The following is an 18,423-nucleotide window of genomic DNA, read 5'->3' as shown; positions in this document are numbered from 1 at the left end:
GCTTTTTATACCTGGATAGTATTCCTGTGTGTGTGTGTGTGTGTGCACGTGTACATTTTCTTTACACATTCATCTGATGATGGACACCTTAGTTGATTCCATATCTTGGATATTGTGAACAGTGCTATGATAAACATGGTGGAACGGGTATCTTTGTGATAAAATGATTTCATGTCTTTTATGGGTATATACTCTGGAATTGCTGAATAGTACAGCAATTCTTTTTCTATTTTTGAAAGAAATCTCCACATTGTTTTCCACAGTGGCTGTACTAATTTACATTCCCACCAACAGAGTATGAGTTCCCCTTTCTCCAAATTCTAGCTATCATGTGTTACTTTTTTTTTTTTTTATAGAAGGAGTTTGGGAGGATTCCCTCCCTTTCCATTATTTTAAATAGCTTGAAAATAATTGGAATTAGTCATTCTTTAAATGTCTGGTAGAATTCAGTGAAGCCATCCAGACCTGGAATTTTCTTTGTTGGGAGGGTCTTTATTACTGATTCAGTTTCCATCTTGGTTATTGGTCTGTTTAGGTTTTCTGTGTCTTAATGACTCAATTTCGGTAAATTTTGTCTAGAAATCCATCCATTTCTTCTAGGTTTCCCGATTTGTTGACATATTGCTCTTTGTAGTAATTCCTGATGATTCTTTTTGTTTCCATGGTATCTGTTGTTATATTTCCTTTTTCATCTCTAATTTTACTGATGATAGTCATTCTAACAGGGGTGAGATAATATCTCATTGTGGTTTTGATTTGCGGTTCCCTGAAGGACAGTGATGTTGAGCATTTTTTTCATTTATTTGTTGCCATTTGTGTTCTTCAGAGAACTGTCTATTCAGGTCCTTTGTGCGTTTCTTAACTATATTGGTTGTTTTTTGTTGTTGAGTTTTTTGAGTTGCTGATCTATTCTGGATTTGAATCCTTTGACAGGTAATACCTTGTAGATATTTTCTCTCATTATGTTGAAGGTCTCACTGCTGCATTGTTTCCTTTGCTGAGCATAAAATTCTGAGTTTGATATAATCCCACCTGTCTAGTCTTGCTTCTGGTGTATGTGCTTCTGGGGTTTTAGCCAAGAAATCACTGCCTATATCAGTACCATGAAGTGTGTTCCCTAGGTTTCTTCTAGTAGTTTTACAGTTTCAGATCTTGTATTTAGGTCTTTGAGCCTTCCTGAGCTGATTTTTGTATATGATGAGAGGTAGGGGTCTAATTTCATTCTCCTTCATGTGAATGTCCAGTTTTACCAGCACTATTTATTGAAAAGACTATCCTTTCTCCTATCCATATCTATATCTATATCCATATATTTTTTCTTGGCACCTTTGTCAAATATCAGGTGGCTGCATTTCTGTGGATTAATTTCTGAGCTGTCTGTCCTATTTAGTGGATTTATGTGTCAGTTTTATGCCACCAACATGATGCTTTAATTACTGTAGCTTTGTAGTATGCTTTTAAATCAGGTATTGTGATGGCTACAGGTTGATTATTTCTGTTTTTTTATGTGTGTTTGTTTTATTGTGTGTGTGTTTTGTTTTGTATTGTTTGCTCAAGATCATTTTGGCTATCCTGGGTCTTTTGTGATTCCATTTGAATTTTAAGATTGTTATTTCTAGTTTTGTAAAAAATACCATTGATATTTCACAGAGATTGTGTTACATCTGTAGATTACTTCAGGTGTTATGCACATTTCATCAATATTAATTCTTCAAATCTGTGAACAGCGATTTTTTTGTGTCCTTAAGGATTTCTTTCATCAGTGTTTTATAATTTTCATCATAGACATCTTCCCACTTCGTAGTTAAATTTATTCCTAAATAGTGCATTTTTGTAGCTGTGTGAATGGGATTTCTTTCTTGATTTCTCTTCCAATAAGATCATTGTTAGTGCAATAAAATTGCTTCTGTTTTATGTGTGTTGATTTTGTATCCTAAGCTTTACTGAATTGGTTTATTAGTCCTAACAGATTTTTGATGAGCTGTCTAGGTTTTTCCTTGTACAATATCATATCACCTTCCAATATAGATATTTTATTTCTTCCTTTCCAATTTTTGTGCCCTCTGTTTCTTCTTCTTCCATGATTGCTTTTGTTATACTTCACTATATAGAATAAGAGTGGTGAATATTGGGGGGGCATTGTGGCATAGTGGGTTAAGCCACGGCCTGTAATGCAGGCATCATATATCGGCACCAGTTCAAGTCTTGAGGGCTTCACTTCCGATCCTGCTCCCTGCTAATGCACCTGAGAAAGCAGCAAAAGATGGCCCAAGTACTTGGGCTCCGGTCACACATGTGGGAAACCCCTATGAAGCTCCTAGCTCCTGTCTTTACCCTAGCCGAGCCTGGCAATTGTGGCCTTTGGGGAGAGAACCAGTGGACAGAAGATTGATCTCTCTTTCACTCTCTCTGTCTTTCTGTGTCTGTCTTTGTCTCTGTCTCTCTCTATTGGTAACTCTATCAAATAAATAAATAAAATTTTTTAAAGAGAGTTGTGAAAGTGGATATCCTTGTCTTATTGCAGCTCTGTGGAGAAATGCTATCAGCTTTCTCTTATTTAGTATGATATTGGCTACTTATTTCTCATGTATAGCCTTTATCATTTTGAGATATGTTTCTTTAGTACCTACTTTGTTAAGGGTTTCATCATGAAAACATATTGAATATTCCCAAATGATTTCTCTGTTTCTCTTGAAATGATCGTATGGTTTTTCCTCTTCATTCTGTTTCTGGGGCTGATGATGTTTATTGATTTGAGAATGTTGAACCACCCCTGCTAACCCTACTTAAGCGTGATGATGTAGTGTTGGATTCAGTTTGCTGAATTATTTTGTTGAGAACTTGCAGAATTAGGTTCATCAAGGATATCAGTCTATAGTTTGCTGTTTCTGTTGTGTCTCTTTCATTTTGGTATCAGTAATGTTAGCCTCATAAAAAGACTTTGGCAAAATTCCATACTTTTAATATTTTGGGATAGTTTGAAGAACACTGGAGTTAGGTCCTCTTTAAATGTTTTATAAAATTCCAGTGTAGAGCTGGCATATTCTGGATTTTTCTTTGATGGAAGAGTTTTAATTACTGCATCAATCTTGTTCCTTGTTATGGGTCGTTTAGGTTTTCTATATCTTCCTGGTTTCATCTTGGAGAGTTATGTATATCCAGGAATTTGTCCATTTCTCTAAGGCGTACAATTGTTCATGATCCTTGGTATTTCTGTGGTATTGTTTGTACTGTCCCTTTTTTCATCCCTAACTATTTTTGAGCTTTTAAATCTTTTTTCTTTGATTTTCTAGTCAAATGTTTGTCTATTTTGTTTATCTTCTCATAAAATGAGCTTTTTGTTTTGTTCCACGTGCTTATAGGAATATGTATTTTGTAGCTGTTTGCTGAAATGTTCTGAAAATGTCTGTTAGGTCCATTTGCTCTATAATATGGTCCAACTCTGATTTATCTTTATTGATGATGTCTGGATGATCTGTATATTGATGATGGTGGGGTAGTAAAGTCTATCTGTATTATTGAATTAGAGCCCATCTCTCCCTCTGTGTCTAATATTAGCTTTATATGTATGAGTTCATATATATTTATGTTAATATATTTGATCCTCTAATCAATGTATAATGTCCTTCTTTGAATAATTTTACAAAACTTCAAAGTCTGTTTTCTCTGATATAAGTATAGCTAGTCCAATTTGTTTTTGCTCTCCATGTTCATGTTATATCTTTTTCTAACAGTTTTCCAACACTTGACTTTCAGTCTATATGTATCTTGTGAAGTGAATTTTTTGTTGGGAGTCTATAGTTGGGTCTTGTTTTTTTATTCAGTTAACCAATATCTTTTGACTAGGGAATTTAATTGATTTTAATTTAAGGTTAATATTGATAAGAACTGACATTTCATTTTGATTGGTTACTTATTACATCTCCCCTGTTAGTGAATTTTGTGCTGTCATATATTTTCATAATGAATACTTTTTTGTGTGTTTTTATTGTTGTTGTTAAAGATGTCTTTTTATGTTCTTGAAAGGCAGAGTTGCAGGGTGGGGTTGTGGGAAGGGAGGTGGAAAAGATCTTCCATCCTCTGGTTCATTCCCCAGTGTCTGCCACATCCATGACTGGATCAGGCTCAAGCCAGGAGCCAGGAGCTTCTTCTAGGTCTTCCATGTGGGTGCAGGGGCCCCAGCAATTACAACATCCTCTGCTGCTTTCCTGGGCGTATCAGCAAGGAGCTGGATCAGAAACAGAGCAGGTGGGACTCAGTCAGAGCCCATATGGGATGCTAGCATCACAGGCAGCGGCTTTACCCACTAGGCTACAAGGCCAGCCTCCTATTTCTACTTCTAATGTAGGACTCCTTTCAGAATTTTCTGAAGGACTGGTTTAGTGGTGACGAATTCCTTGAGTTTTGCTTTTCTGAGAAATACTTTAGTTCTCCTTCACTTCTAAAGGATAGCTTGCTGTTTATAATATTCTTGTTTGGATTTCTTTGTCTTTCAAGACCTTGAATATATTGTTCCACAGTCTTCTTGCTTGTAAGATTTCTGCTGAGAAGTCTGCTGTTAGTCTAATTGATTTTCTTTTTATGTAATTTGACATTTTTTCTCACTGTCTTTAGGATTATCTCCTTGTCCTTAACTTTTGACAAGTCTTTTTGATTGAGTTTAATTTCAGTTCTTTGAGCTTCCTGTATCTAATATTTATTTCTCTTTCAAGATTTGGGAAGTCTTCAACTATTATTTCATTCAGTTCTCAATGTCGTTTTCTTTCTCTTCTCCTTCAGGTATCCCTGTAATCTGAATATTTCCTCCTTTGATAGTATCACATATATCTTACAGGCTTTCTTCATTCTTTTCGTTTCTTTTCTCTTCATTTTTGTCTGACTGTATTATTTCAAAAGTCTTGTCCTAAAGATCAGGAATTCTTTCTTCTGCTTGGTCTATTCTGATGTTGAAGCTGTCGATTGTATTTGTTTCTATTTCATTGAAGTTTTCAACTCACAAATTTCTGATGGCTTTTTTAATGTTTTCTTTCTCATTGTTGAGTTTCTCATTCATTTCATGTCTTGTTTTCCTCATTTCTTTTACCTGTCTAGGTGTGTTCTCTTGAACCTCATGGAATTTCCTCAGGATCATTATTTTGAATTCTTTTTCAGGAATTTAATAGATTTATTTCAAATCGGGATATGTTTTTGGAGAACCATTGTGTTCTTTTGGAGGTGTCATGTTTCCTTCCTTCTTCATTTTCCTGTGCCCTGCCAGGTTCCTGGTTCTGGGGGACACAAAGATAGCTGGCCCCATGTCTTGCCAGGCAAGCCTGAGTAATTCTGCAGCTTACAACACCAATAGCTGTGTAACCAGAATTTTGTGATATGAGTGGGAACTTCCCTAGTTGCTTCTGGTTGGTCATGATTGATGCAGCAGCACCCAGAGTCCCTAGTCCCAGCACAGGGTGATATGGAGGGGACCTTGCCCCCATCCTATGAGGCAATTACAAGTTATGCTGAAGGCTTTGCACTGGCATGTGTGGGTCTGGGACAATGGAATGCAGGTATGTTTTTCCTTGGGTCTCATAGGGTAAATTCCAGTGTCTGATGAATTGTGTACTAATAGTCACAATCAAGCTGCAGGATGCAGTGTGGTCCTTACCCAGGTCTCACTGGGTACATGTCTGATATGCTGGGGGTTTTGCATTGACAGCTACCAGTCTGATAGCAGAGGAATGCAGATAGGGCCCTCCAGATACCACAGGTGAGAGTGAGTTACTCCAGGGTTCTGATCCCAACAGCAACAGTCCCAGAGCTTTAGGACACAGAAGCAACTGCTCTCAGTTCCTACATGTCTTGCCAAGAGTGATTCTGGACTTGTGCTCTGGTCAGACAGCACTGTGTGCTAAGATATGCAGAGAGGGGACTTCCTCAGGACTAGTCCTCTGGGATTTTTATATACTTCTGCTGTTGCTAAACCCCAAGCAGCAGAGGGGAAATTCTCTAGATTCTGGAAAGCAAATGAGCATGGCTTCAGGACTTGTGCCCAAAGATCCTGCAGTTGGAGGATGTAGGGGACCTTCTCTTAGCCTTGAAAAATGCCATGTCTACAGTTATAAGAGATTCTGGTGGTGAGGTGGCTGCTTCTTGTCCACTGTCAGAACAGAGTTTAGGGGCTGGCATTGTGTTGTAGCACGTAAAGCCACTGCCTGCAATGCCAGCATCCCGTCTGGGTGGTGGTTTGAGTCCTGGCTGCTCCACTTCCAATCCAGCTGCCTGCTAATGTACCTGAGAAAGCAGCAGAGGATGGCCCAAATGCTCTGTCCCCTGCATCCACATGGAAGACCCAGATGAAGCTCTGGCCCCTGACTTTGACATGGCCCAGCCACCACTGTTGCAGCCATTTGGGAAGTGAACAATGGATGGATCTCTCTATGTCTCTGTGTGTGTGTGTGTGTGTGTGTGTGTGTGTGACTCTGCATTTCAAATAAAATAAATCTTAGAGTTTAGCAGTAACTCTGTTACAGCTCAAGTCTGGATTTGGGGCATGGAGGAAGATGATATGAGTTCCTTTTTTGGGGGGCAAAGGGGTTGTTAGGACCCCAGTCCGCTTTCTAGACTGGATTTAAATCAGTGAGGACAGTGGAATTCTCCTGTAGGGCTGCCTGTCTGCAGGAATATAGGTGCTTGCCATGCTTTCTGTTTTACATTTTCTTTGCAAGATTGCATACTCCAGGGACCAGTGCACAGGCATAAGAGCTGTGGCAGCAGTGTGATTTGTTCTACTTTCTCTGCTGACTTTTAGAGCCTCTGTTGTTTGTAGTCCTCATCACATTCTTTGCTTATTTGAAAGGCAGAGCAAGAGCGAGAGTGAGAGGTGTATTCCATCTACTGGGTCACTCCCCAAAAGGCCACACCAGCCAGAACCAGGCTGAATCCAGAAGCCAGTAACTCCATCTTGGTCTCCAGAACATCACCCACGACTTTTCCAGGGCTTCCCCAGGTGTAGAACACCCAGGACTCAGACCAGTGCTATGATATGGGATGCTGCCAATGCAAATGGCAGCTTAACCCACTGTGTCACAACACCAGCCCCTCTTATCACTTCTTTACTGAAGTTTTCCCTCAGCCATTCTGTTGGAAATGCAGTCCTTCCTTTTTCTGATATCTTTCTGTACTGAAGCAAGTGAAATCCCTCTCTATTTGGTCATCTTGATTCCGTTCTCCCACTCTAATATTTAATCATCAGCCATACAGTAAACCCCAATTAACATTTGAATCAGAAAATTGATCTTTCATGTTAGAATTTTGAATAACCACATACTAACATAGTCTTACCAATGTCAAGAAGGTGTTATTTTTGCTTATAGAATTTTGTCCTCAATGAAAAAATTCTTGAAATTTAAAGTAAATTTTTTTAGTAGTAATTCAAATGCCATCTAACCACTGAAAATTTTCTAAACATAAGCACATGCTAACTTTTACTAGAGATCTTTTTACTAAGAATACTTAACTTCAACTCCCAAAATATTTCATTGAAACTCTTTTTTGTTTGCTTTTCATGAAATTCCAATTTTATACTGTTATGTGATAAAAATGTTTCAAATGATATCTACCTTCTTAATACTTAATATTATAATGACAATCATGACATAGTAATTTACAACAATTATAAATATATACTACAAATTTTATGATTATAAAAATAATTATAATTTGTCATATTAATAACTCTTACATAACTAATACTTTTATACTCTGTATGTCACTCATTCATTCCCTCAGCAGGTATGTATTACACATCAGCTATACGCCAGCCATTATTCTTAGCACTAGGGATACTGTACAAAATAGGCAACAATAAGAAAATAAGTAAATATATCACATTGGATGGTGCACACATGTACAATGACCAACCCCAAAATAAGTTAAAGGGAAAGGGGAAAGTAAACCTTCATATAAAGTGTTTAGACCAGAACTCTCCAATCCTGAGTCAACTACGTCTGTAGAAACCAAAAGGGAGTGAGCAAATAAACAGTGAGTGCACCTGGGAAGAGTCTCAGGCAGAGATCTGGCTGCTGGACCTTGCTTCCAGTCTGGGGACTAGGACGCCAACGGCTGGAAGAATGGAACAGAGGAGGAAAGTAGATGAGGTCACACAGGGAGGATGGGGAGCCAGACTGCTGGCTTTGGTCCTGCAGACCATTGTGAAGACTTTGGCTTGTATACTGAGGTTCACCGTTACTGGTCCTGAGCCATGGAGTACTTAGAAGTGAATTGTGTTGAAGAGGCTCATGGCAAGGTATGGCCAGTACTCTGTCAAGGAAAGAGATGCAAGAGAAGACCAAGGGTGTGATAGCAGCGCTCAGAGAAGCTAACAGTGGCTGGGCCTGGAGGGGTAGCAGTAGAAGCCAGGAGGGTGGACATGCTCTGGATATGTTTGGGAGACAGAGCTAACAGAAATGTATAAACTTATGTATAAGCTTATATAATCTATAATATTAAAAGCTCTCCTTCTGAGTCTGCTAAATATGCATTAATAAAATATAACTGGTTTAATTCTCAAAATGTCAGCAAATACAATTTTGTAATTTATATAGAATAGCAAATTTTAAGATTTCCTTTAAGATCTTTAACTACATCACTGACTCAATCATAGACATTATGTTTTAAATTTTATTAGTTTTAAGTTCTCTACTTTATACAGATAATATGAAGAGTCTTTAAAAAAGTTCATAGAAAATGCATTTAATGAAAAAGTATGAATGAATTTCAATATTTTTCACCAAAATAAGCTTATCCCAATTTTACTTTTCCATGCTTTTTGAAGCACCCATGCATACACAATGTCTAATATAAACAATATTTAAAATACTTTTATCGTCTTTGCTTCTCATGTGTATCTTTCATGGTTTAATAGGCTTGTTTGTTTTGAATTGGTCTTTGTTATTTTCTAAGAAAACAGGGGAAATAGAGTATGGCACAGGCACCATGGACCCTGGCTTTGTTAGGAAAGAGACCTAGGTTCAAGTCCAGCCTCCTGCACTTTCCAGCTGTGACCTTAAGGAAGTAACCTGACCTCACTGAACTTCAGCAGCTTTCCCTTTTGGAAAGTTAAGATATGGTTGCTGGGTACATTCTTACTCCATATACAAAAGAGCTAGCACAGTGCCAGGCACATATTTAAAACTCTGCAATTGATCATTTCTGTGTTGGTTTTAATAATGGCAGTGATAAGACTTCGACAATACATGAAGTATTTGTACTTAGAAAAATTATTGTAGAAGGAACTTTGTTTTAGGCTTAACCGCAGCAAACATGCTATTCCTTCTCAACAATTTAGTTACAAAAACCTGCTTCTTGTACCTAATATTCAGCACTCACACAAATATATTTGTACAATACTCTGAGTTAAGGAGATGTGAATAAAGGCAAGCCCAAATTGCTGAATGTTACATTTAGCCTAATTTAGTAATAAGCTCAGTAAAACAGAAGCCCTTCACTATATATAACGGCCACTGTCTTAGTGAAGGGTGACACAGGTAAGCTTTCTCTGGCTTACCTTTCCCACTTTTCATCACCTGGACCCCTGGCTGCACTGACGTTTAATATGACAGAACAGCTGACTCTGTCACTACAGACCACAATCTCATTTGACAGTTGAACCAAACAGGAAAACCCACTCAAATCTCAACATATAACATCTGACAAAGAGCTAAGCCAAAGGATCATGTTGGTTACCAGAGTAATAAAGATAAATTCTTTCTTCTCTGTCATCATTTGCATAGCTATTTTTAATGCAATAACCACTCATAGACTTATGGTAGGGGTTTTTTTTCTTGCCTAGATAATAATACATTTTAGATATACTTTCAATCTGAATGACTGAATCCCCAAATTAATGATTTACATGAATTTCTCTAGTTGAACTTTTCTGATCTTGGTCAGTGATTATTTATAAGTTACAATCTAGATTTTGTGCTAGCATTTGTTCAATGAGAATTGACTCTGAAGTAACATGAAAACTGTTATTAAATCGATATAAAACATTGGAATTAACTCATGCTTGTAGCTCACTGCTTTATAATTCTTATATTGTGCTTTTTTACCTTCCCAAAGATCAATATTTTGCAGCTTGTTTCACTGTTGTTAACATTCAAAACACATTCTGGCAGAATAGATGACACTGATGTATTATTCTAAATGTGACATTGAATAATTAATATGTCCCTATTTGAGAATAAAATGTAACTGTAAGCAATATTTAATATTTTCAAAGCAGAAATTCCAACAACATGTTAGTTTCTAAAGTAAATCATTTACCCTCTATTAGAATAAAATGCTCATACTTAAATGATGCTTTGATATTAATAAAAGATCATATGTCAGCATGAAATAGGTAGAACTTAAAATTAATTGCTTTTATCCTAATTGACTAGTTAACAAACATAAAACATATGCATGATACAGACTTCCACGTATGTTTGTATATATTAAAAAATTTGTGGGAACATCAAATAAAAACCATACTAGAAAAGTTATTTCAAGCATTCATTTTTCTTTATTTTTACTAATCCTTATTTCTGCCAGTGTTATAGATAAAAATTAAAATTAGTATATTGAAATGATAAATTCATTCATAAGTGTTTGAAATTCTAATCTTTAGAAAGATAAGCTTATAAGGAAACAGGTGAAACATACTCATGAAATGCACAAAATCTGTTCTCTTTATATTAATAAAAATATGAAAAAGGAAAAAAGTGATTAATGCTAAATGACTAGCTAGTGCATTAGACTCATGTAGTCGGTGAAATACATAAATAGGCTTTGAAATAAATATAAGATTAATAATTTTTTCCTCTGTGTCAACAGAGACATGTTAAAATTTTTGTTCAAAATTTTAGATGGTTACTATACAACCAGAGACTTAAATTGAAACCAAGTAAGTTCTAAGTCCTTGCTGTTAGATGTATTTTATGTATTGAATGCTCATCTCTGTAAAAAAGATTTCCTTCCAGTCTCCACAGCTACTTTTTAAAATATTAAAGCTCTCATTGACATTTAAACACAAAATCCTGAAAAGAAACCAGCTAGTCTTTTTCTCTGTATATTTTTATTCTAATAATTGTTTTCATTTGCACACATGCTTAAACAAATAAACAAAATAAGCCAAAATCTCTGCTTCCTATAGCAATTAAAATTAACTCTCCAATTTCATATTAGGTTTTATCTGGAAGAGAAGTAGTTAAGACTTTTGCGCTTCCATTCAGTATGCTTCTTTTTTGCAATTTCTCTGTTCAGGAGATATTCATTTACTTGCTTAAGTGTTTGGTACCACTATAAAACACTTTCCTCTGCCAGTCTCAAGGACTACTCATTGTTTCATATGGACCTGGAAAATATTTATTGTAATTATTTACCTTGAAGACTGTCTAAAAGAGAATGACTCCATTCCATTCATTCCAGATCAAAATGTAAAGCCATTCGTAGCTCCAATAAATTTCCACTGTAAACACAACTAATACACGTAGTCTGGATTTTTAGGTAGATATAGATACATATATGTATACATGTATGAAATATATGAAAATTAATTATAAATTTTGGATTTTTTTCAGGCCTGATGGAATTGGAACTGTTTCAATGGAAGAAAAAGAAAGGTTTGAAGAAATAAAAGAGAGGCTCTCTTCCCTTTTAGAAAACCAGATAAGCCATTTCAGGTATGTATTCTCATTTATACAAGTGTTAATTTTTCTACTTGGATCTTTCATTCCCCTACAGTTGTTTTTATTTTTCTTCTGCTACTCAAGAATTATCAGTGCCTTCCCACCCCCCGCTATCCAAGGCCTGCACAGTATAATCCACCTTCTGCAACCTGTAGACGGTTTCTCAGCCTAATTTTCAGTCCTCTTTTTAGCTCGCCATTCCCCCTTGTATCTGCTGCACTGAACCTGCTGCTTGCCCATTGCATTTCTCATCCCTGCACAGGCTGCTGCTCAGTTCCAGGGACTGTTGCTCCTTCTCTGAATCACCTGAAAAGGAGACTCTCGAGTCCCACCTCCACAGTGGAGGTGTTTGACCGCGTTTCCTCAGGCTTTTATCATTTACTCTCTCTACTCTTCACATTGCTTATAACACAGTTATGGGATGCATTGCCTTTTTCACATTCTATGAAAACACAGGCCACAGCACCAACACAGCTTCTTACTCAAGAAATGAGCTATCAATACGAAGATGCATTTTCAGAGTGAAATATAAGAATCTTGATAACATTTCTTGTCCCTTGATTATAGTTAATCCAAAGAACTTAATGGTTAAAAACATACCTGGCTCAGTGTTCCTATGAAGAAGGCATAAGTCTACCAAGACAGCATGAATAAGAAAGAAAAAAAGTTAAAGGAAGAAATTTGAAAAACTCAGGTAGATAATTGTTATCTAATGAAGATATGGTTGCAGGGAGACAAAATGGAAACTGGTGATATGAAGTCATAGAAACCATCTGATTTACAACTGCCAAAACATTTAGGAATTGCATTATATCAAGTCCCTGTAGAAAAACAAGAGAAAAGGCCCTTTTGTAAATCCACTCTCAAGAAGCACTTAGTTCCACAGAGATCTTTTCCCACTGAGCATCCAGGCAGCTGCGCGTCCCCTACCCTGCCCAGAAGACTGTACAATTATTCCCTGAAGAGGGCAAACAATGTGGTACCCGGATAACAGTGGAAGGGAGGGAGAAGCATCAAGTACAGCTGAAAGTAGAAACAGGAGATTAGGAAAATATTAATTCAGAAGATGGAGTCGCAGACCTCTCCCAGCTCACACCGTCCACTCTGAAAATGCCGGGAGGCAGGCAGGCGGCAGGCTTCCAGCTTCCAAGCACATTGCAGGTGTCTCCCCCTGGGTCTGTGGCCAGCCCTAAAGCTGTGGATCACAAAGACTTCCTCTTCAGTAGCCCTACCTGATTCCCAGTCTGCAGAGGCAACAATCCACAAGAACCTCCTACATGTGCAGAATTTCCACTCAATTTCGTGGGATCATACTTTTGAGAATGATCAAACAACATAGACCATCAATATCGGAGTAAAGTATTTCAGTATGGAAGACAGAGTCCAATGCAAATAAATATAAAAAAAAGAAACTTGGAAAAAAGCATGGATTATATGAGGAGAAGATCTGCTACTGATATTCTTGGAGAGAGCTGAAGAGATGGAGCATCCATAAAATAAAAACAAGATTAAAAATGAAAAATCTGAGACAGCAAATAAGAACTCTTAGAAACTGTATGAAAATGCCACACATACAACATAGAAAATACACTATTGAAAGATAAAGTTAACTAAATATTCCTTACACAGAGCAGGGCAAAACATAGGAGCACAAAAATAAGAAAAAGTGAGTATCATTTTCATAAATTATAGGAACTTCAGAAACAAAGCTGAAGGTAGGAATTATAATTAATTTATTCCAAAAATTCCAAAGTCTGGAGTTTTTAGATTTAAAATACCCACTGAGTACCCAGAAAAATAAGTTAAAAGGTATACTTAGGATATAGGGAGTAATCAGCATAGTGAGGATCGTTGGAGACTTGCAGAGGGGCAGCTGAGTTTACAGAGCAGCCAGTTCTGACAGGAGCAGATGAGAAACCTATTCCACTAGATTATGTTGATAAACCATATTTTTTTTTTTTTTTTTTTTATTTTTTGACAGGCAGAGTGGACAGTGAGAGAGAGAGACAGAGAGAAAGGTCTTCCTTTGCCGTTGGTTCACCCTCCAATGGCCGCCGCGGTCGGCGCGCTGCGGCCGGCGCACCGCGCTGATCCGATGGCAGGAGCCAGGAGCCAGGTGCTTTTCCTGGCCTCCCATGGGGTGCAGGGCCCAAGCACCTGGGCCATCCTCCACTGCACTCCCTGGCCACAGCAGAGGACTGGCCTGGAAGAGGGGCAACCGGGACAGAATCCGGCGCCCCGACCGGGACTAGAACCCGGTGTGCCGGCGCCGCTAGGCGGAGGATTAGCCTAGTGAGCCGCGGCGCCGGCCGATAAACCATATTTTAATGTGTTAATAAGAGATTTTCCACCTGGAGCAGGGTTTGGGGTTGTTTTAATTAGATTTTATTAGAGTTTGGAATGTATCAGAGGAAGTATATATAAAGATGAAATTGAACCAAAGATAAGCATCAGGAACAGGCATTTGGCTAGCAGTGTAGATGCCACTTGGGATGCCCACATCCCCAATCAGAGTGCCGGGGTTCGGGTCCTGGCTGGGCTTCTGATTTCATCTTCCTACTATTGCACACAGGGGAGGCATCAGCTGATGACTCAAATACTTTGAGTCCATTCCATCCACATAGTAGACCTGGATTCAATTCCCAGCTTCAGCCTGGTGCAGCCCAGCTGTCATAGGTAGTTCGGAAGTGAACCAGCAGATAAGAGCTAGCTTGCTCTCTTGGTCTGTGTGTATGTTTGTGTGTGTGTGTATTTCTCTCTCTCTCTCTCTCTCTCTCTCTCTCTCTGCCTTTCAAATAAATATTTTCAAATAAACATTTTAAAAGGAAGCGGGCGGGCATTTGGCACAGCAGTTAAGTAACTGCTTAGCATGCTCAATTCTGTACTGGATTGCTTAGTTTGGGTCCCAACTACTCTGCTTCTCACTCACCTTCCTGCAAAGGTGCACCCTGAAAGACTACAGATGATGAATGAGGTACTTGGGTACCTGCTGCCTGTGTTGAAACCCAGATTGACTTCTGGGCTCCTGGCATCAATCTTGTCCAATACTGCCTGTTGTGGACACTGGAGGGTTAAACAGTAGAGGGAAGGTCTCTGTCTCTGTGCTTTTCAAATTTAAGAAAATGAAAAAAAAAAAACTTTAAAAAATTCTCTATGAAAGACAAATATAAGTATTAGCTGTAAACAAATTATTGAGTAGGGCATAGAAAGGCATTTAAAAACGTTTTTCCAGGGCCAGCGCCACAGCTCAATAGGCTAATCATCTGCCTGCGGCGTCAGCACCCGGCTCCTCTTCCAGGCCAGCTCTCTGCTGTGGCCCAGGAGTGCAGTGGAGGATGGCCCAAGTCCTTGGGCCCTGCACCACAAGGGAGACCAGGAGAGGCACCTGGCTCCTGGATTTGGATCAGCGTGGTGTGCCCGCTGCAGCGCGCCGGCCGCAGCAGCCATTGTGGGGTGAACCAACGGAAAAAGGAAGACCTTTCTCTCTGTCTCTCTCTTTCACTGTCTGCTCTGTCAAAAAAAAAAAAAAAAAAAAAAAAAAGGCTTTTTTTCCAGTTGTCTAGGACATTTGCATGATCAATATAATGAAGATACTGTAAATATATATATATATATGTCTGTGTGTGTGTGTATATATATATATATATACATCTCAAAAATCATGTTAAGAGGATTGAAGGGACAGAATTCTGTTCACTATGGAGGAAAGTAGTCATGAATTTTTTAAAAGTTGCTTTTGTCCAAGGTGGAGTAACAGGTACTAATGGTTATTGAAATAATGAAAAAGCAGATGAAAATATGTGAAAAATGGCTTTTAAGACATTTTTAGACATAAGGAGATGATACCAGTGAATTATGAGAGAGAAACTACAAATGAAGTAAGCCCTATGGCTACCCCTTCCCACTGCCAGGAGTGTTTCTAGGCCATAGCTCTGGGAGGAGGAACCTAAGTGTAACCCAGAGGACCCCCTGACTTGAAGAGACAGAGCTGTGAATCAAGGCAGGCCCATCAGCCAGAATTTTCAGGACTGAGTTCTAAAGAAGGAAAATACTTATACTTGCAAAGTTCCCCCTGCATCCCCAGCTAAGTGTTGATCATTGTGTGTATGCAAGAAATTATCCAAGGATTGTCAAAAGTCATTTGGAAGCATTCTAGGCAGTAATCCCCATTGGTAACAACCCCAGAGCCAGGAATAATCCTCTGTTGCCCAAGGTGAAAATCTTTATATTTCATAGGCATTGGACAGAGTTTTGCCTACGCAATGGGAAAAGTTAGTCCTAGAGTAAACACTGCCAGAGTCAGAAGCTGGGAATTGAACACAGGCACTCTGAAATGATATGAGCATCTTAACCAGTAGGCCAAACAGCTACACTCAAAGACACCAAATGTTAAGGGGCCAAGAGGTGGCATAAATTCAGTCCACGGTAGCAGACTGAATGTTTGGGTTTTTCCCCTACCAAATCTCTTATGTGAAACCCTAACACCCAGCCGGCGCCGTGGCTCAATAGGCTAATCCTCCACCTTGCGGCGCCGGCACACCGGGTTCTAGTCCCGGTTGGGGCGCCGGATTCTGTCCCGGTTGCCCCTCTTCCAGGCCAGCTCTCTGCTATGGCCAGGGAGTGCAGTGGAGGATGGCCCAGGTGCTTGGGCCCTGCACCCCATGGGAGACCAGGAAAAAGCACCTGGCTCCTGGCTCCTGCCAGGATCAGCGCGGTGCGCCGGCTGCAGCGGCGGCCATTGGAGGGTGAACCAACGGCAAAGGAAGACCTTTCTCTCTCTGTCTCTCTCTCTCACTGTCCACTCTGCCTGTCAAAAAAAAAAAAAAAAAAAAAAAAAAAAGAAACCCTAACACCCAATGTAGGGTGGAATAAGTAAGATAAGACTCGAATAAATAAAATTGTTCCTCAGTAATTTAAGTATGTTCTTGAACAGAGGTCAGTTATAGTTAAATGAATACAAAAATATCCAGCCAGCAATAAGGTGACATGTATAATGTCTAGAACCTAGTCAGAAATTTTCAGGCATACAGTACAATATGACCAGTCAAGAAAAGCTGATCAAATAGCTCTTTCATATGCTGATTTCATTCCATTTGGGTACATTCCCAGGAGTAGAATGGCAGGGTCATATGGTAAATCAGTGTTCAGATTTCTGAGGAATATCCACAGTGTTTTCCATGCTGGTTGTACTAGTTTACATTCCCACTCCCCCTGTTTATAGCAGCTCAGTTCACATTAGCAAAGTTATGGAATCCATCCAGATGTCCATCAACTAATAACTGGATAAAGAACATGTGGTAAATATACACTATGTAATACTACTCAGCCATAAAAAGGAATAAATACTGTCTTTTGCAACAAAATGGATACAACTGAAAACCATTATGTTTAGTGAAATAAGCCACTCCCAATAAGACAAACATCTTGTTTTCTCTGATATGTAGTAGTGAATATAGAATACAAAATAAGTGTAAGAATAAAACAGACATTTGTGATATGATTGTTGTTTTTAGCCCTTGTTCATTGTCTAGTGAAAGTGTGGCCTTCTACTTTTTACTTGTTGAATTGGCTGGATGATCTACCCAGTGCATCCAGATTGGAAAGGAAGCAGCAAAACTGCGTATTTGCAGATGACAAAATTCTCCTCAGTATCCAAGGGTAGGAAAATTGCAGGATCCTGGGTAAACATATAAATGTCAATTTCAGTGGATAAGCATCAAAAATTGAAATTTAGAAGCCATCATTTACAATAGCAATCATGTAGAAATACTTAAGGATAAATCTGATTATAATAGGACAAAACATGTACAATGTAAAGTGTAAAGTATTGCTGAGAAAACTTTAAGAAATGTAAATAAAGGGAGAGATAGACTGTGTTCATCAGTGAAAAGACTCAGTATTATTAAGTCAGTCTTTCATAAAGCAGCCTAAAATCATATACTAAAAAAGTGTGGCTGGTAAAGAAGATAAAAAACAAAATCTGGCAGAAAAGTACTTGACAGCATATAGGGGAAAATCCCAATACGATTTTGTCAAAATTAACCTGATTTTACATGTATGTATAAATGCAAATAATTTACCAAAGCCAAAATAACATTTACAGAGGAGGTAAAATAGAAAAATTATTATGAATTTCACCAGAATTAAGAACTTTTGATATTTTCCAAAGTTGTTAAGAGAAAGAATGGATGAAAATATTTATATGATATAAAGCCCACAAAAGACTTTTATTCAGAATCTATGAAACTGACAAAACTATAAGAAATTTATCAACCCGATTGTAAAGTTATTTTAACAGATATTTAGCAAAAATGTGTTAAAGAGATGGTGTCAAAAAGACACATAAAAACATGTTCAACATTGTTAATAGTGAAATGCAGTTTAAAACCACAATTAGGTACCCCTACACACTTGTCAATATTCCTGAAATTCAGAACAAAATAAACACAAATAAACAAACAAACAAAAAACCTGTGCATAACAAGTGTTGTCAGCCGGCGCCTTGCCTCAAAGTTAATCCTCTGCCTGTGGAGCCGGCATCCCGGTTCTAGTCTTGATCGGGGCGCCGGATTCTGTCCCGGTTCCCCTCTTCCAGGTCAGCTCTCTGCTGTGGCCAGGGAGTGCAGTGGAGGATGGCCCAAGTGCTTGGGCCCTGCACCTACATGGGAGACCAGGAGAAGTACCTGGCTCCTGGCTTCGGATCAGCGCGGTGCTC

At 38.5% G+C, this 18,423-nt stretch overlaps 1 protein-coding gene across 11 annotated transcripts in view; it reads left to right on the top strand.

The window, feature by feature from the left end:
- CADPS2 (calcium dependent secretion activator 2) overlaps window positions 1-18,423 on the top strand; it is a 665,654-nt gene that overhangs the window by 505,788 nt on the left and 141,443 nt on the right. For all 11 annotated transcript variants that reach the window (XM_051849752.2, XM_070071264.1, XM_008258272.4 and 8 more), the window contains one exon: window positions 11,601-11,702. In XM_051849752.2, the coding sequence (XP_051705712.2) occupies window positions 11,601-11,702 (102 nt within the window). The remainder of the gene's footprint in view (window positions 1-11,600; window positions 11,703-18,423) is intronic.

The sequence above is a fragment of the Oryctolagus cuniculus genome, chromosome 3, assembly GCF_964237555.1.
Source record: "Oryctolagus cuniculus chromosome 3, mOryCun1.1, whole genome shotgun sequence".
Classification (NCBI taxonomy): domain Eukaryota; kingdom Metazoa; phylum Chordata; class Mammalia; order Lagomorpha; family Leporidae; genus Oryctolagus; species Oryctolagus cuniculus.
Note: the sequence above shows the minus strand (reverse complement) of the source record. Positions and strands in the feature narration are given on the sequence as shown.